General features: G+C 40.6%; 1 protein-coding gene and 1 non-coding gene across 2 annotated transcripts; both read left to right on the plus strand.

The window, feature by feature from the left end:
• Window positions 1-4146: 4146 nt before the first annotated feature.
• trnaa-cgc lies at window positions 4147-4218 on the plus strand. Its single transcript has one exon. It is a non-coding gene; the product is annotated as a tRNA-Ala (tRNA).
• A 414-nt stretch (window positions 4219-4632) lies between these two features.
• On the plus strand, window positions 4633-20395 carry LOC101160355 (E3 ubiquitin-protein ligase DTX1). Its single transcript, XM_023966280.1, has 9 exons — window positions 4633-4790; window positions 4964-5178; window positions 7586-8768; window positions 16816-16877; window positions 17078-17239; window positions 17319-17380; window positions 18108-18428; window positions 18512-18601; window positions 19091-20395. Exons 2-9 carry the CDS (start codon window positions 4971-4973, stop codon window positions 19319-19321), a joined length of 2319 nt encoding a protein of 772 aa, XP_023822048.1. The 5' UTR covers window positions 4633-4790; window positions 4964-4970; the 3' UTR covers window positions 19322-20395.
• Window positions 20396-20631: the final 236 nt, after the last annotated feature.

Here is a 20631-nt window from a genome sequence, read left to right on the forward strand (position 1 = left end):
TGGCAGTGCAGACTCCTCCTGGAAGGGGCTGTTCTCACTTATCTATGTTACAGTAATGTGAGAATCCGCTCCTTTTTCGTGGATTGGGAGGAGCTGGTCCTCAGAACGCAGGTTTTTAGAGGAATACTTGGAAATGCATGAACGGATCAAAATACCACTTTGGGGTTGTTTTTTGTGGGATATTAACATTAAAATACACTTAAAAGCTCAAAAAGTTAATTTTGCATGATATAGACCCTTTAACACAGCTGAAAATGAATTCAAGGATTAAGGGGTTAAATGTTTGTTTGTCTGACATCTCCACTACAGCTCAGCTAAAAAAAAGATAAATCTTAACTTTTAAATGAATTTTTCTTGGTGATCTTTCAGTTAAATGTGAACTGAAAGTACAGACTGTCGGCTTGGATCATGAAGCGCAAACAGGATGCACTTGTCAAGTTTCAGTCTCAGAAGCTGCAAAGCTTTTCAACTTTACCTGCACACTTTTTTATTTATGGCGGCAAAGCTGGATCTAAAACATGACATTCACCTTCAGAATCTAAAATGTACTAAATGCTTTAAATGATCAACTCATTTGCAAGATGCTGTTTAAAAGTCAACTTGTTGATTTGTTTTTAGGGAAGAAAGATGACCTGCATTTAATCAGATGAAGATTCATTAGGAAAAAATGGTGGATTCTGTACAATTTTAGCATAAAAATGCATCTGGGTTTGCTAAAACTGAGGAACCTCTATCTTGGAGGGGTAAGAAAAGGCCTTCCTCTTTTTGTATTTAATCTGCTCTCCTACCCCCCTCAGCCTCCTCCTACTTCAGCATTTCAGCAGGTTTTTGGGTACCGCATGTCAAACCTCACCGCCATTCTCTTCTTCCTCCTCGTACACGTTTGTTCAAACAAACCTCACTCTTCTGCACATACTTTGGTAAGTTTATTCCAATGATTTAACTGGATATTTACTTTTTTCCATTATAAAATTTAATCTGCTTATCTGCACGGTAATAGAATCTTCATGTAAAATGCCGTAAAAAGGTTTCCTGCAAGGCTTTTATTTACACGAATGCCTTTTTTTTTACAGCTTTGCGCTAGATTGGCTTTGCACTAGATTTGTTTGCTTGTATTTTTGTTTTTATTTTATAAATTTGCAGGTTCTGTATTAAAATAACAGTGTGGCGTGCCTTCAAAAATTGCGGTCTTGATGAATTATCACTTTTGACAGGAAACCAGCAATGCTGTGAGCAGCCTGCTCAGCTTCCTGTTGTGCAGACAAATTCTCATCGTATGCTGCAAGGCCTTAAAAATATATAGTGTAGAATTTAATTATTAGCATCCAGAGGACCATTTTGCAATAAAAATGTGTATCAATTCATTATCAATTACTCAGCAGTTTTATAAACCAAGCATACTGCTTGTCATTTTGTTTTTTATCTAGCTTGAAATGACAGATTGGAGTGTTAATGTATACGTCAAATGTAAATTTAACTCTGACTTTATGCTTTTATTTGTAGGTCTTACATGTAAATACACCAATGGATTCTTGGCTGGCAAGGATGCTTTGGTGAAAAGTTTGGGATTTTGAGACAACCAATTTTAATCTTGTAGATTTTCTCCATCAATACTTTTCCATGAAAGGTACAATATATTTTTTTACCCCCTTAAGAGCATTATATTTATATATATATTTTATATTTATACACACACACACATTTTAGGTAACAGATAAACAAACGCACTGACCCATGATGAACAGAATTCTTTTATTTTTGCTATAAAAAGTTGGCTTGCTTCCTCAGCCTGTTCAACAGATCCCTAGAAGGCAAAACTGAAACCTAGTTAACTTTTTTTTGCACTGGTTTTATTAACTCTCCTCAGAAGCTAAACATAGAACCCGGCCATTAGCTTTGGGCCTAAAACAGTGCCTGTCAACAGCTGCAGGTTTAATCTTTTTTTTGTGTCCTGAGTGAAACTGCAGTTAATACCAGATCATTTTATGTTAAGTCTACTGGCTGACAAAACTTCCTGAAATTATTCAAGATTGCAATTGATAATAAGAAAAGACACAAAACAAAAAAAAATGCTAAAAAAAAAAATTCAAGGAAGTACTGGTGTCAAAAAAAGGCGCAAAGTCTTTCGTCTTTGCTTTCTTAGGAAGAAAAAAAAGTTGTATTCAAATACATTTCCCTTTTTTATTGTGGTGGAGTTAAATATAAATGTCATTTTTATTAAATGTCTCCCGATAATTTACAATGTAAATATATAGGAAGGGGTCAAATGTACATCTTACTATCTAAATTTTACATCTTGCTATAATTTGTTTTATGGGCGTCACCGTAAAATTCTGCCTTCTAAAAGAAATCAATATTTCAATTTCATCTTTTTTTCCGAAGATATATTAACACAGTTACGTGATTTATTCTTAGATAAAAAGTGTTTTATAGTTTTAAATTTTGCCAATCTTATTTAAAATAAAAGCTTTCCATGCGCTACCTCAAAATATATCATAATGACAAAAAAAAATCGATAGTTTGCATTGTATTTTGATCTCTTTAGATCATTTCTTTTTTTATTCCCTTTTCCTGGCCTTTGCTTGAGGAGATTTAGTCAGGGATAGATTCAAATATTGTATCTAAGGTTTTAGCAACATGCGCTCTAGAGTTTTTTGTCCCCAAACTCAGATGATACTCTTTTTTTTGGTGAAATTTCCTGTTTGAGAGTGACTAACTGTAAACTTCTATCTCTTATCTTCAGATTTGAATGAAGCCATGATACCATCCACCAAGACTGTGCTGGTCCTTTTTTTCTTCTTGATAGCCCTACTTGTGTTACTGTTTTTTCTGTACAAGAAGTTGAACAGGGAGACCCATGGCGAATATACTGTTCGCCGTTTGGTGTACAAGGAAGGGGGAGTCAGGGATCGTGTGAGAGCTGCGGTGTTGACCCTGGAGGCACACCTTGGTTTTCAGCTGTGGCCTCGCAGTGAGGAAGATGTGGAGCAACCAGAAGAGGGCGAGGACAGCCAAGCGAGTGACAGGGAGGGAGAAGATGACGGAGAAAAGCCAGAGGATGACAGCACCGATCCGAGCAACACCTCCAACGGAAGTGATGATGAGAATTCAAGCGAGGAGGACTTAGAAGCAGGAGAGCATGGCAGACAGATGGGTGCGGCAGATTTAATGAACGAGACAAGTGAGAACAAGGAGGAAAAGGTAGAAGCTGAAATAAAAGGAGAAAGAGGTGAAGGTACTGAATTGTTGATTGACCTAAAGCAGTTTTCTGGAAGTGCCATCTGGTCGGAAGAGGAGGGAGGTGGAGGTAAAGGTGAAGATTTGACTGCATTGTGAAAAAACAAACTTGAACTTGCAAAACCCATACAACTGCTAAAAACGTTTGAGCGATTTTCTTATAGGTCGGGTTTCATTTGGAGATATAGACATCATTAATCCAAAAGTAGGCTAAAGATGGAAACTTGAAATAAAAAAATGTGCTGATTTTATGAATGAAAAGTAAAATGGACATTAAAGAAACTATCTGTAGATAGGTCTGACCATTCAGACTCTCTGATGACTGAATTCTTAATGTACCTTTTTATATAGTTTTGAATGTTTTTTGCAGGTTTTTCTATTATGGCTGGATATTTTCTTCTTCTTTTTTTACTTGATGTTTTTATTTTTCAAGAAAAATATTTGTGAATAAACGTGGCTTGCTTATAGATGAAATATTGATTTACTGTTGTGAATAAAAAAATCTAATAAATATTACTGGAAATGATTTGCTGATATTCACTCCAAATTCTAACAGATATGAGTTTCTAGTTCTTTGCTGAGCATAGTTACCAATATTAAATAATTACTTTGACAAAATATACAAAAATATGGCCATAAAATAATCTTGTGTAGAAAGTTTGTTATATTATATAAAATAAAACATATTAACCCAGCTGCAACGATGTCCTATGTGGGCGGGGATCATTTGGGAGCAAAAAGATGACGTAACACCAACTTTAAAAAAGACAATTAAACTCTTGCTCTTAATTCCTGCGTATATTGTGAGCTACGTCAAACCATCTTTAAAATAATTTCACTTCATGCATACCAGCGATCAGGACGTATGATGATTTGAAAAAGACGTAGTTTGCTCAACTTGCTTTCAACGGGGATGTAGCTCAGTGGTAGAGCGCATGCTTCGCATGTATGAGGTCCCGGGTTCAATCCCCGGCATCTCCAGATTACTTTAGTACAAATTGTTAAGGTCTTCGTTTTCTTTAACTCTGTTGATTTTATTCTAAAATTTGATTAAGGGCAAGACAAGAAAATGTAGATTTTTAGAGTAGGATATAGAATGAGGGATCTCAGGAACGTCCTAAATATATAACCATTTCAGAAAATAAAAAATATTGTTAAAGTTGCAATAATATTTGAGTTTGGCAAGAATTTACCAATCACAAATGAAAAGATTGAGGACATTAACAACACAGAAGCAGCTAAAAAAAACAAACAAACAAAAAAAAACAAATACAACAGAATTACAATATAACGCCCTAGCATTAGTGAGTTGTGAAATAAAAATGTTATCGCACATCCTTTGTCACTGTCAACATCCAATTTGAATTCTCTCCTCTCAGCCAAACTTGACTGTCTCCGAGAAAGGATTTCAGCAGACGTCACTCATCTGCATAGGGTGTAAAATGCAACCATCCTGCAATCCACCCCGCAGCCTCTAAAATCCTCCGCGTCTCCCCCTGAACAAACTCAGACGCTCGCTCCTTGCTGCATACCTGCCACCGCCAACATGGAAGGTAAATTGCATGCGCGCTCTGCTCGGATACACCTTGTTTTTGCGCCGCGTCTAAGATGGATGCTGCGCTCACGCACAGGGAGGGCAAGGGGAGTCTGTTTTGCATGCCTTCCTCGCCCGTTCGTTGCAGACTCCTCAGTGTTGTGGTGGTGCTGATGTGTTTTGATTTTGCAGGAGTAGGATGTTACTAGCATCCGCCGTGGTGGTATGGGAATGGCTGAACGAGCACGGACGCTGGCGGCCCTACAGCCCGGCTGTCTGTCATCACATCGAGGCAGTCATACGGAGCGACCCCCGCTGTGGTAGTGTCGTCCTCGGCCAGGCGGACTCTCGCCTCTCGCCCTACATCATCGAGCTGCATTCCATGCACCAATTCCGACAAGACACAGGTGACAGAGGCCTAAACTTCAAATCTCTTTATTTACCCGATTACTGGTGGTTTGGTGTCCTTAAAAAAATTATATATATATATATATATATATATATATATATATATATATATATATATATATATATATATATATATATATATATATATATATATATATATATATATATATATATATATATATATATATATATATATATATATGTCAGCATTTTTCTCATGATGGAGGACTTGTAAGAAAATCAAGACGCTGGGTTTTTCATTATTTCTTTATTCAGGTCATTGTGAATCAGGAGCAGATGAGAAAAGCCTGCAGCAGTGACATAGGTGCAACAGTCCACTAACAGACAAACAGATCCACCGATGTCTTTGTTTTCCTCATCTGAACTGAAATTGCGCTCAAAACTGTACGTCTGGAAAGCTCCAATTTTGCTTAATCTTTATGTTGCACTGCCAGTGTTACGTCTGAGCTAAGCAGGACAAAGTGTAAACAAATGGATCATGGGAAATGAAAGCTGGCTCACTCTGCGCCAACAGTCCTGATGGAACTTTAGGAGATGATGTGGCGGTTGTGAGGAATAGATCAGCATGGATCTCCACAAAAGAGAGCCAGAGTTTGTTTCTCCCGATGATCCAGAACAAATTTTTAGTCTGAATACACCCAACCGCCCCCATGTTTGGGACCAGGAATCGCTCTCAGAGCGGTTATTAGTTTCCAATCGGACTGAGCTTCCGTTCGTTCTGAGTTCCCTCAGTCTGACTAGGCTCCGGTAGGAAGGAGGCATCATAAGCCGCAGACAAAGATGGAGCAACGATAAGACACAGCAACTCATTGAAATATGGTCGGATGAATGCAGGCTCATTAGAATAACTCCAAACGATCTGGACCAAAATTAACCTTTGTGCTATCCTAGGCACTTTAGCATTGGCAGTTGGGTCATCTAGACCCACTAGACCAAGGGTGGCCAACCCTGGTCCTCAAGAGCCTCAACCCTGCCTGTTCTCCAGCTCTCCCTGGACTGCTTGATGCTGATAACCTAAATTAGGTGTGTTTAGTCAATCAGGATGTGAAATCACTTGAGTCAGCTAATCAACAGCAAGCTGGTGCGGGAGAGCTGGAAAACAGGCAGGGTTGAGGCTTTTGAGGACCAGGATTGGCCACTCCTGCACTAGACAGTGCCCTGAACCTTTTTCCTTCAATGATTTGTGATCTTCACTGGTGTCCATGGATTACATGAAATCTTTCCACCTTTATCCACCTTTGTCATGGTAGGGAGAACACGTCAATAGAAGGGTGGGGTCATCTAAGATAGGACAAGGGTTATGTGGATTCGGTCTGGACCAACAGACTTTTGCAGTCTGAATGCACCTTATGTTTGTTTTTGCTGGTTTTTAGACCTTAAACCTTAAAGTAAAACCAGGGCACTGGGAATCAGCCATGGTGGTACTTTTAAATTGCTGCATTGGCTCCCTGAACATTTCAGGGCTGATTTTAAGATTCTTTTAGTGATTTATTAGTGTTTCAATTGTGTTGATGACCATTGAATGACCTTCTTATTAAAGTGATCTAAGTATGAGCTCTGACGGTTCCTGAGGTCCTCTGATGCCGGCCTTTTAGTTTTCCCCTTAGTTGAGGACCAAATCTTATGGTGAAGCTTCGTTCTCATGACCCACCTTTTCAATTTTGCTTTCAGTTGATCCTATCTGCATTTTTATTCTATTAGTTTTGAATATACATTATTTTATGTTTTTAATTTTATGCATTTTATCTTGTTCTCAATTTGATGTTTTTATATACATCTTGGCTTTTCAGAGAAAGTGATGAAGATGCTGCACTATTCAAGTCTGCTCAACATAAATCCTAAATGAGTTTTTCTAAATCCTGTTGAGACACGGCTATTTCGTCTTTATTACATACCGAAGGTGATAGACGGCCACCTTTGAATCAGCTTGTGGGGGTGGGCCCGGGATTTCTCAAACTCAAAACTGGTTAAAATTGAATGAGGACAGTAATGAGTGGGGCTGATTATCCTTGCCAAAGTACTTGTTCAATTCAACTTAGATTCACTAGAATATAATTTGATTCCCTTTATGGGTAAATATTAATACGTTTTTTTTTTTATTTAATTCCAAAACCAATTTCCTTTGTAATGAGAAACCATTATCACTGAAGAAGAGCTCAACTTTCATTCATAATATCAGGAATTATTAAAAACTAAGGGAGGAGCTGGGTTTTTGTCTTTAAATAATGAAAATTATACCTTAAAGGGAAGTTTAGCAACGGTTTTACCAATTTTGTGTCGTTTGAAGTGATGACTTATTTGATTGAGTTTTTATAAACCGAACACTGCTACCGTGAGTGGTTCATAATTATCTTGGTGTTTATGAATCTCTGTTGTGAGCCTCAGGTACACTTCGACCTGTGCGGCGCAGCTTCTACGACCTGACTTCGGCGCCAGGGCAGGGTTGGCTGTGGGAGTGGGAGAACGACTCTGGAAGTTGGACTCCGTACGATACGGAGGTGGGCATCGCCATTCAAGCGGCTCGGGATCGTCAGCAGCCCTGGCTGGACTTGGCCCCCCTGGGGTTCTGCTACCTTATTGACTTTGAAAGCATGACTCAAATCAACGGGCAGACCCAGCGCTGCCGGCGCATCCAGCGGCGTTCCGATCTGGCTTACCCACTCGTGTCTGGACCCTTACCCAAATCTCACCATGCCTGGGGCTCCACGTCTATGACTGGACATGGAGGAATCCTCGGGGTCGACGGGTCTGGTGTAAGCATGGGGATGAGGATGAGCAGTGGCGGGGCGGGCAACGGGAGTGCGTATCCCAGCGGAGCGCTCCCGGCTTCAGCCATCACGTCTTTGGGACAACCCTGTGCCTGTCAACAGTGCATGTTGGTGCTCGGTGTCAAAGCGGGTACCACCCAGGTGGGAACAGCTCACACTCTGGGGCGAAGGCCACCACAGATGAAGCCACCCAGCCCCAAATTAAGCAGTTACCCCGTCCCAGGAAGCTCTTACTCACTAACACTCCCCCGGCCTCCATCTTTGTCAAGATCTTTTTTCCCACAAAGGACGTCTGTTGTCGGGGCAACAGGTGGTTTCAGTGTCACTGGGATGGGAACATCTGGAGGTTTTGGTTTTATCGGCAATAGTGGTGTTGGGAGTGCCAGCCTTGGTCTCGGAGGGGGCTACAACCACTCGCTTTCTCTTCTCGGCCCAGCCACTGCCGCTCTTTCCATCTCCTCCACTCGTCCTCCACCCCCTCCTCTCCCGCCGCCTCCTCCCCCGCCTGCTCCCCCTTCCACTTTGCCCTCATCAGGTGCCACCTCTTCCCCTCACCCGTCTACTTCCTCCTCCCTCTCCATGCCCTGCCCTGTTTCCACAGCACCTGCCCCTCCCCTCATCTCCACAGCTGCCTCCACCTGTACACCTTCGCCTTCGGCCCGTGTTCTGGGTCCAGTTTCTTCATCTGGTGCTTCTGCCTGTGCCGCCCCTCTGCCACCTCGCTCCAGCCTCGCAGGACTGAGTCGTCCCGCTCTGCAACGCATCGCCATGGCTCAGTCAAGAGCACTTATCGCCTCTGGGTGAGTATCTGCTTAGCTCTTTTTGATTATGGGGTTTTCAGATTCGCCATGACGTTTTGGACCACCAGGCAGGAAAATTTGGCTAAAACTTTGATTTGAAACTGTGTTAGTTTGGCAGGAATGCTACTCTAAAAGGTGCCAAAGGAACCTTTTTTTTTATTATTCAAAAGCGATGAAAAGAAAATAACTGCATTTGTCATTATTTTTCAAAAGATGTCTAAATGGTAGGATGCAGTATGGGCTCATAAAAGTCCTTCAATCTGCTTTATAGTTTTCTAAAAGTAAAACTAGCAATTTCCCAATCCAAAAAGGCCGCAGATGATTTTAAAATGCAAAGATGATTTATTTACTAGACAAAAACAGTTCTCCTCCACTTCATTTGGTACTTTAAAGTCAAGGAAAAATGTATTTTTAGACATTTCTTGTGTCACAACATCTACAAATCTATTAGGGGTCTATTGGTGGTGTTTTCGTGATAAGTGTTTAGTATATGTAGGCATCCTAGGAGCATCAGTACACCCAGTACCACCCACACCCCATACGTGCAGCATTTGTGCGCACATTGCGTCCACCTTACTAATGACTACAATGTTGCATAAGGTTACCGTCCCCTTTCCTCGTATGTCATAAGCGTGTGTAACTCACAAACACTTCACAATACATTTACCACACGCACCATAATCGTACGTTCCATTTTTATTGGATTGGTCGTACCAGCCTCAAAAGGAACTGCGAGACACCCCTTCTCTCCATATAAGAAGCGGCCGCTCTTTTCTATGACCCTCCATGGGCCTGGACAACCCAAAAACCCACAGCACCCATGCAGGTCAACTCCCCGTGACCATGGCTTTAGATTCATCCCATTTTTACTGCAAAACAGAAACCTAAAAAGGTCCGGATCTTGTAGCCCCCTTTACTCAGAGTTTATCCTTGTGAAAAAGCTTCCTAGGCTTGTTTTTGCACCATGAAAACAAATATCAGTCTTTGATAGAGAGCCAGCCAAACACTAATAAGTGTTCTCCTTGTATTTGTCGTGTCGGTGCTGAGGCACGGTCATTGTTGACTAACGAACAGCTTCAGTCTTGTGTAAAAGACATTCTCAGTTCCAACACTTACGTCAGACTAACTCTTCTTACCTTTGAACCAACATGTTCATCACACTCTGACATAATTCTTTGGTGGATTTTGGCTCTTGAATAGCCTTGTTCAACTGTGCATGATTGAGCTCATTTTTGCGCTGCTGCGTCACTTTGAAATCATCAGACATTTTCTTGACGGAAAATAACTTTTTGTGCATAGTTTTCAGTCAAAGCTTTTGAGGTTTTTGGAGCTTCAAGGAATCAGAAAATCGTGTAGTCCCTAGAGAAACTTTAAGGACTTTGGCTGTTGCTATAGCAACAATTGTTGGCTAATTTAAAGAACAAGAACAAAGTAGTGATGCCACAATTGCTAAACAAAAGTTTAAGGTCTAAAAGTAGAGTTCTAAGTTATTATATGGGTTACATTTTCAACTGAAAAAAATCGAGGACCTTTAGTATTCATCCTTGCTCATTTTAGTTATTTGAAGGTCCCACTTTCTTATTATGCTGAAGTAAATACCATGAGGGCTAACATTTGTCACACACCCCAGAAATCAGACGACTTTTGTGTCCCTGAAATACTTAGATGCAAAAAGCTTATAGTAAAACCATACAAACTGTGTTAAAAACAGATTAAACCTGATCCAAAAAACAAGACACCATTCTAAAAACCAACATTTAGGTTTTTCTACTAGATTAAACTTGCGGTTTTAATAATCTAGAAACGGTAAAACAATCTTTTTGATGTTTGAAATAGGAAGAAAGTGTACTTTAGATCAGTGGTCCCCGGCTCAGTTTAATGTCAGACAATATTTCTAGGACTGGTCTGTATGAGGCTGAAGTGGGTTTTTGATTTCTTTTTTTTTTTTTCTAGCGTCCAGTTTCCTTTCACTTTTAAGGGGAAAGTGTATCTTCATCCTCTGTAAAATATCTGTAGCTGCTTAATACTTTGTTTGGACACTAGGACCATTAAAGTGGGAAATAGACTGTCAAAGTGGAAGTAAAAGAAGAAGAAAAATCAGAGCAACTTAATTGATTGAGCAACTTAATTAGCAGCATTCTCGTAACATTAGACAGCCGGTTGTTAATTAACGTGAACAAATGTTACTACAAATCCATATTTGCAGGAAATATCCTGATTTTTGTCTGTTAAATGCAGCTTTCTTTTTTTTTTTTTTTTTTTTTAGAAGTGAAAGGCCCTTTTCTGTTTCTTCACTGTCGTTCCTGCAAAAAGAAACTTTTAAAATGCCTTTGTCTTTCGGTAACTTTGCTATCTGGGGGGTTTCAGCTTAGCGGTCAGCAGTGGTGGATGTATTTTTGTAACATGATACGTTTTTCAAAATAAAACTTCCTTTAGAATCTGATTAGAAATAATATGTAAGTTGTGTTTTTTTTCCCCCTCTTTGGCATGGCACCAACTGTCCCACGGATCGGTACCGGTCCATGGCCAGGGGGTTGGGGACCATCGTTTTAGACTTACTCTCCATTCCACACAGCATGGGAGTGGTAGTATCACGTACCAAGAATGCTCTGCTGAATGAAGGACTATTGCGTTTTACAAAAAAAAAGATAACATTGAGAAAAATGGTTACGACAGTGTAAGGATCTACTGATATACAAAACATGGGACAAAATCCACATGCACTGTTTAGCTTAGCAGTTTTTGTAGTTGTTGGTCATTTTATTTATTCTTTTGTATTTATTTCTTGAGAAAGAATTTAATTTAACTATCATAATGTATTAAAGGTTGTTTGCAGGTGTTAAATGAGTGCAGAAAAAAGTTTGCAGTATTAAAGTGTTGCAGCTAGAGGGCGCTGTTATATAAGAAGATGAGCTCCCACTTTTTTGGAAAAGAAATATTGTTTTGCATCCAGTTTTGTTTGTACTTGCTTTGATTAAAAAAAAATGGGCCAGGTTTTAGCTGCTAAATAACATTTGGATGAATTTTTATCCTCAATGAAGACCTTAGAATGTGCACTAAATATAACATGAGTGTATGCATGTATGATTGTAGTTTCACCTGTCAATATTCACATTTTGTGCATCATTTGAGTCCAAAATGATGAGTCATCTTAGTTCTTTTTCCATATCACAGTAACCAAAAATCCCCCACGAACAGCCGCTCCATGCCGTGCATGCCAAAAACAGCAGGATTAACGGCTGCATCCGCCATTTCTGTTTTTTTTTTGTTTTTTTTTTTTAGCTGAGGTGTCTAAGCAGGTGAGAGTGTCCCTCTTTCCGGCAGATGGATGAACCTGCTGCTGCGGTAAAACCACCAATATCCCACAGACGAAGCGTGCCTCTGATCCCATCAGCCAGGGATTCTGTGCTTACTGCGCAATCTCCAAATTCATTCAAGACACCACATGATCCTCGCTGCACATGAGAGGAAAAGTCCATCCGGCAGTCAACCCACACACCAGCAAATCACCATGTACTTTCACTTTGGATGGGTGTCTTTGCTGCAGACTATTAGACTGCTGGATGAAACACACTCAATGCGGATGTTTATTTTCCACCTGGATAGATCTAGTTCACAGCTCAATCCTGATAGAACAGTCAGATTAAATTGCAGGCTTTTAACCTATCTCACCCATACATGTGATGAGGTGAATCCAACCTTAAAATATCATTAAGCCCCAAGCGCCCTGGATTTTGAAAGCAATGTGGACACCATGCCCACTACTTTTTTTTTATTTTTAATGACGAATATAATGTCAGTGATTTCACAAAGTTAAAATTGAATTGATATGAGCGTTTTGCCACGACTATTTATGAATCCACTGAGTTGTAATGATGAAAACGTTCATGGTTTATTAAAAAAAAAAAATTTAAATACAATTGTTCCAACGCAATGCATTGTGGTCTATATTCACCAGTCTAGTGAGCATCGATGCACACTGGTTTTTCGCAGAGACTTCCGGGAAATTTTTAGGGAACTCGATTTTGGAATTGTAGATTCAGACGGCACTACAAAATGGCAAACTCACTAAGTAGTGCACTATATAGTGAGTAGTGAAGAAATTCTGACATAGCCTTGGACTTTTTTTGTGGCACGCTACACGTTAGCTGGGTTAGAAGTGTTAGCATATTCACAATACTCCAAACCTTGTTTTGCAACATGGAAAAAAAACAGACTGATACCACCAAAACAAACATGACTGTGTCTGTGTTAACTCCCAACCTTGTTAGTAACGTAAAAGTCCACCAGTCCTGGAGAACAACCACTCACAATCAGGCTTGATGCAGTCGTCATGGTGAGCAAATTCAACCATGGAGTCGGAAAAAGCTGAAATTGAATGCATTGACTACATTTAAGAACTGGACTGAGTGACCCCTCCCCCTTTGCGTACCAAACAGGAAGTACCCACTGTCTCCAAGAAGTAAAAGCCATAGAATCCTGTTGAGAAATAAACAGCTATTACTCAGTCATTCTACTACCTTTTTTTTTAACCCTTGTGCTATCTTAGATGACCCCACCTTTACATTGACGTGTTCTCCCTACCATGACAAAGGTGGATAAAGGTGGAAAGATTTCGTGTAATCCATGGACACCAGTGAAGATCACAAATCATTGAAGAAAAAAGGTTCAGCGCACTGTCTAGTGGGTCTAGATGACCCAACTCCCAATGTTAAAGTGCCTAGGATAGCACAAGGGTTACCATGTTCTTGCGAATTCAAATTTTTATTTTTTATTCAAAACACATCGAACGTTCAGAACGTTTGATTGTCAGATTCTCCTGAGCCCCCTTTTAAGTGATAGGGGTGCGGCCTTCCAACAAGCTCACTCCTAATTGGCGAGAGTGGTTGCCATAGAAACAACTCAGGCCGACTCGGACCAATTACTGCATAATGACACCTTCTGGTTCCAACATGGTCACATCCGGATCAGGAAAAAATGGTGACTTCATTTTGTTGGGGCTATAAGTAAATCATTTACTATGCGTGATGTCACACTCGCTAAGTCCAGTTATCATATACAGTCAATGGTTGTTCCTTTTTGCATTTATATAAGTAGCTCGGATGGATGGATGGATGGATGGATGGATGGATGGATGGATGGATGGTTGGTTGTTATCTGGGGAACTTTGGCTGTTACTTGATAGTTTTTGTTTTAAATGAGCTTCAATCTGGAAGTAAAAAGATCTCCTGTTAGTTCCCAGAAACCATCCTAAGGGAATTTAAGGTACGCATTGAGTCAATTTTGCTGCTAAGAACCTACCAAATATACATGTAAGGGGAGGGGCACGCTTGTCTTTTGAAGGTGGGATTAGCGGGTGAACTCTTTCTGAAAGTGGGTCGGCAGTGAAATGAAGCAGATGGTCATTCGGTGGGGTGTTAAAGTGTGAAGGGTGTCCAGCGTCACAGGTGATCAGAGTGACGCTAGTTTCCTTTCGCAGCTCACATCTGCTGCGTTCACCTTGACTGCCCTGCTGCAGTGGGTCTGCTCAAAGCCCATCTCTTTAGCTGCCAAGCTTTCACGTGGTTCCTTCAGCTTGACTCCAGGTGTGTGTGCCGCCGAGCACAGAGCGTGTCGCCATATGTGGCAGCATGTGCAGGGCTGCAGATGGACCCTAATGCCGTCAGATTAGCTCTGGGATGAAAGAAATGTGACATGCCCTCTTACCCTCCTCATTTCCCTCCCTTTCCCCATTCCCCCCTCCACCTCTTTCAATCTTCTCATCTGTTGTTTTTTCCCCCAACTTTTCCAAAAAAAAAAAAAAAGCGCAGCTTCCGGTCAGGGCAGACAGAATTGCCGACTGTTTTGTAGTTTCCTGTAATGTACACACGTAGAGCGACTTAATACCACAGGCGGGGCATGTTGTTGGTAAACAGATAAATATAGTGACTGGGCACAGTGTGTTCATATAGACCAGCACAGGAAAGAAAAAGTACTTCACTGCAAGAAGCAGGAGTCTAAAAATAGGATGAAAAAAAAAACCCACAAATCTCAAAAAGAATATCATTAGAAAGTAGTAAATGATCTGTCCTTGCAGCAAGTCAGTTTTAATTTACAAGAAATCTTATTAGAAAAACATAGAGTTTCACACAAGCATTCAAAAAGGGAAAAATAAGCTACAAAGTAACCTTTAGATAGAATTCTTTCAAACAAATGTTTTAAACCTCAATCATAGGCATTTTTTGCTAGTTCTAAGCAAATGGTATTTTTTTTAGTTTTTATGTTCCTAATTGTAGTTCATTTAGATTACAGGGACAAAAACTAGAGTATTAACTGAAAAAGGAATAATTTTAGTAGATATCTTAGTACATGCTGGCCCACCTTAACCCTTGTGCTATCCTATGACGTGTTCTCCCTACCATAACAAAGGTGGATAAAGGTGGAGAGGATTTCATGAAATCCATGGACACCAGTGAAGATCACAAATCATTGAAGAAAAAAGGTTCAGAGCACTGTCTTAAATTTAAAGGAAGAATATTTAACAGATACTGTATTTATTTATTAGGAAATATTTAACAAGGAACCAAAAAAACCAGCCATTAAAGCAGTGCTCGGTTTTCTAGGAACTGCAGATTAGAGGAATTCCAACAAGATCAAGGGATGTTTCATCAAACTCCACAAATGACTCGTCTTTGTGTGATTTTTATCAAATGACTGTGCTGCAGTCGGATATACGTGCGCTTTTCTTGCGACCGCCTGGCATCGTGACTCGCTAACCGGCAGGTAATCCCTCCGCGTAACAAATCAGTGGCCTACAAGCAGAGTTCAATCACCAGATGGGAGCAGGTGGCTTAGCCCCTTTAAAAACAGGAAAGAGACGCGACGGCCGACTCAGACGAGGCGACAGGACGCGGCGGCGGCGGCGCTCTCTCTATCTAAAGGAGCAGAACCTAGGTGTAGTCGGATACTCGTTTCTGTGGGCGCCACCATGACTGTCATCAAAAGTGGCAGACCGTGAGTATTTGTAGTCAGAGCTGGGCTGCTTCTTCACCTCCCAACTGGGTTTTTACAAAGCCGTAGGACTAAATCAGGGTCAGGAGATGGTTTGGTAGAAGTAGATTTATAAACCCAGCCTATTATTGATTTCAACTATGAAACTGTTGTGTCACTTTAAGTTTTTATCGTAAAAATGAACGTCTAAAAGTAGAAAAGTAAGCTTTGATGTAGAAAAAGACAAGAGAGATTGTTATTGCCATTGTCACAAGTAAAATCAAATTCAAAAAGGGCTTCCTGGTCCGCTAAATATGTGAAAATGTATGCCTGAAAATAATAAATAAACATAAGAAATGCATCATTTAGTCACTAAAAGCAGGAAATTAAAATGACATTGTTGCTAGATAAAATTGGATTAGTCATTAAAAATAACAGGGAACATAGGTGATAAGTGTTAAAATTGTTAAAACCAGAAATAATGACATAAATCTGAAGGAAAACACCACACGACCACATTGGGGTCTAAAGAAAAAGAGTTCAAGCAGTCTAGAAGAAGTCCAGATTTAATTTTCATTTTTCTTAGCCATGTTTAAAATATTTATTGCAGTTGAGTAAAAGCTGATCTGAAGTCTTTTTTTCCTTTATGTAACAGTTTCTTACAAAATAAAAACAGGGAAGTTTCAAAAAGTAACTACAAATCATCATTGTTTGATTTATTTAACACTTAAACCTATTCACAACAAATAAAACATGATTCAAGAGTAAATAACAAATATACTAAACTTTAAATAAAAGTAATAAAAATTTGAGTCAGCTTGAGTTTTCGATATTGACTCACAAAGTGATCCGCTTAAGCCCCCAAAGCTGCCGAGTCACCAGCATCACGGTGACGCGGAGGAAGCCTCCTCAAGCTGTTGACACCAAAAGCAAGCATGTGCTGGGAGCAACACCTGTTCACAGGTGACTTATCACCGACGGCTGGTGTGGGTCTACGGTGACCCGGTCAGCTGGAGGCAGTGGGTCCGTTTAGCTGGGTTCTAAATTAAGATTTGTTTTTGTTTTTTTGTCATTTCAGAGTACCAACAGTTCCAGTAAAGAACCTGAATGGATCCAGCCCCGTGCACCCTGCACTGGCAGGTAAATGCTCACGTCAATGCTTATGATTTATTAAATTATATATATATATATATATATATATATATATATATATATATAATTTACATTTGTTACAAATAACTGATAGAAGTCATATGATACTTATGGGGACTTACAGTAAGCGTAATGGGGTCAGTAAACAAATAAGGGGGTCATTTTGGCCCTCTGCTGGTCATTCCTAGGGATTACAGGGATTCTGATGAGCGCAGCAGGACTTCCTGTCTGCCTGACCCGCCCCCCGAAGCTGGTGCTTCATCCACCTCCAGTCAGCAAGAGTGACATCAAACCCGTCCCGGGGCTGGGCCACTGCTGCCGCAAGACCACCAAGAAGCAGGCCCGGAAAGGTGAGGGGGGAGGGGTTGGACTTTTGAAAGTGGGTCTCTGAAACAAACCAAAATTGAAATTATCACAAATGTTTTTTAGGCAAGACGCCAGAGGAAGTGGTGAAGCGTTACCTTCAGAAAGTCCGCAATCTTCCTGAAGAGGTGAGGTTCAGATTGACCCATTCATTTGGTTGACTTGCAGTAAAATATTAACATAGGACAAGGATTTTACTCTTAGACTGATATAAATGCTTTTAAATGGCAGGGAATTTTTTTTAAATAAAATACAAAACTAAATTTAGAATTTGTTTTAAATATGGAAGCCAACAAGTGTCTTCTAAGTTAATAAATTATAAATATTATGAAATAAAACATTTTTGAGGCACAGAGAAGATTAGGTGTTATGAAAAATAACTAAAAATATCTAAATAATACAATTTTAAGATTCTTTTTATGGTTAAAGCAATTGTTGAAAACTGCTACAAATGTTCCATATTTTTTTAAATCCTGTCATATTGCACATTTTTTTGACAGATTATCCTTTTTTCAAGAGTGCAGTGTCCTTGGCTTATATGTAAGCTGCTAAAAATAAAAGAAGTTACGATATTTATTATTAAAACTTTTTAAATAATGAAATACTTTTTCTGTTGTTCTTTGAAATCATCGAGTCAAACATATTATTTATTTTCCATGATTCAATTTTAAATTTGTACTCATTATTCTAATACTTTTTTCCCTTTTTTTCAAAAATAAAAAAACTTTAAGAATTTAAGACGACAAAACAGCAGCTTAGAAAAGAAATGTTGTTAATCTCATCCATAATATGTGGGACAAACCAGTAAAAGACAAATGTGGAGGAAAATGTGTCAATTTTCCCTGTGCGTGTCAGGACTGTACCATCTGCATGGAGCCCCTCGTGGGACCGTCCGGCTACAAGGGTCCCGGCGTGAGCGGCATCTTCCGGGCTGAGTCGGTGGGCCGCCTGGCACAGTGCGGTCACCAGTACCACCTCCAGTGCCTTGTGGCCATGTACAACAACGGCAACAAGGACGGCAGTCTGCAGTGTCCGACCTGCAAAACCATCTACGGGGTCAAAACGGGCAACCAGCCGCCCGGCAAGATGGAGTACCACGTCATTCCTCACTCGCTGCCCGGTCACCCCGACTGCAAAACCATCCGCATTATCTACAACATCCCTCCTGGCATCCAGGTGAGGTCCTGACGTGACGCTGAACTCAGTTTTGTGGATATTTATTGATTTGGTGACATTTTGGGGTCCTTTGTGTTTCTCAGGGCCCTGAGCACCCGAATCCCGGCAAGCCGTTCACCGCACGGGGGTTCCCCAGACACTGCTATCTCCCCGACAGCGAGAAGGGCCGCAAGGTACACCCGTTTCCTCTTTTTACGTTTCAGACTACGCTCATCCCGGGCTCAGAAACGCGCGTTCGAGCAACCACTTCCGATGAAAAGTCTAGGTGAACGCACGTAAGTGGTCTTTTCTGACTTCTGCGTTCAAAATTCTTGCGGTCACCGGTAACTACGGAAGCTTTTAGGTCAGTTTTCGGGCTCTGCGTACTAAACCCCTGGATATTGAGCATGTGTCAAAAGTTAAACTGGTTTAACTTTTCAGAAACTTGGTAGTGACATATTTTGTATATCAGAATAAAGCTGTAAAAAAAAGCCTGGAGCAAGATTCGCGAGATTTGCACCGCTACGATATGCACATCAAGTACATGCGCTACTATCGGGTAGCGACAGGCTAATGCGCTAATGCTAACATTTTGAACGTGCCACACACGCCCACTGTGTACATAGCATCATGTAATACACATCGAGGGCGGGACTTAATTTGGTATTTTCCTCCTCACTAAGGTTCTCAGGCTGCTGCTGGTGGCGTGGGACCGCAGGCTCATCTTCTCCGTGGGTACGTCCAGCACCACCGGCGAGTCGGACACCGTGATCTGGAACGAGGTGCACCACAAAACCGAGTTTGGCTCGAACCTGACGGGCCACGGCTACCCAGACCCGGGCCACCTGGACAACGTCCTGGAGGAGCTGCGGGCTCAGGGCATCACAGAGGAGGAGTGTCTACCCAGAGACTAAGCCCTTCGAAAGCACACAGGAAACCAGGCAGGAGTTTTGCAAACGCACAAGTCCTGGAGACCCGGATTTTCTACGGAGGTGAAAGGTGGCTCAGAAAAACGCTGCGTCTTTCCACTGCATGAGGCAGCTTGGCTGATGTAGTCATGGGAGTGAGGCTTTTCCGGCTCGTGTTTAAAACAGAGAAAACATACTGTGAGACTCCATAACAAGAATGTACCTGTTTTTGAAAACGAAGACGTGTTTACGACTGTCGCTGCTATAAGGGACTCTGAAAAGTTTTGTTTTCCCTATGTTGTTTTTTTTTGGTTCTGTTAAAGTGTTAGTCTTTGGAGCCAAACCAACTTTTTCACAGCAGAAGACTCAAAGCAAGCATGAGCGTTTGCTGCCCTCTAGTGGCAGAATTCCAGAACTACATTCCTTTTTTTTTCTGAAACTTGATATTTATAGTATACATTTATAATTTTATAATCTTACTTACATCTTGTCTTATGTGCCGGTTTATTTGCACTTCTTGGCTGGATTACTGAAGGATTTAGATGAGCCCAGCTGTTTGCCTGTCACTTTAAAAGCCAGCTTACTTTCTTTGGAAAAAAAACAACAAAAAAACAATCAGTATCAATATTTTGTATTTTATTAGCTCACAAACTGACATTCCTGAACCGCTTGGCCCTTTGAGCATGAGCGCATCTAAAAGTCTTGTATTTGCATTACCAGGATTGATAGAGGATTACAAAGCCCCTTGTAGGAGGTCCAAATTCCTAAAAAGCTGAGATAGGACCCCCAACGTGAGCTGAGATTTGCACACCGCTTTCAACCCAGTATCTAAAAGAAACAGACAGCTTGAATCTACAGTTATTTTTTTTTTGTGTAGGACACATTCAGCTGTCGAGTTTTCGATAGTGTCGACGGTGATCCAGCTTTGGCCAAAGTGGTTGGGTCAGTTTGCATTATGACATATTACTGGAGGCCAACATCAAAAGCATTTATACTTTATGATACTTTATGTATGCACTGTGTATGTATATGTGTGTTTTTTTGTGCTCAAATTTGCATTAAACGTTTTTTAAGGTTAAAGATTCTGTGTAGTTTGTGCTGCGGCGTTGCCGGATCAAAGCTCGAACCTGACGGGATAATTGTTTGGATTATTGATCATCCTTGGTATAAAAAGGCTAAAAGAGGGGGGGAAAAAACGTATTAAACAGTAAATTAAATTTACCACTATAAGACAAACTATTACCTGAAATAGCTGAAATAGTTTGTCTCCTATATCAGTGGTAGATCCTATCAGGTCTAGTGGTGTTCTCCAAGGT

Source organism: Oryzias latipes, chromosome 18 (assembly GCF_002234675.1).
Source record: "Oryzias latipes chromosome 18, ASM223467v1".
NCBI lineage: Eukaryota > Metazoa > Chordata > Actinopteri > Beloniformes > Adrianichthyidae > Oryzias > Oryzias latipes.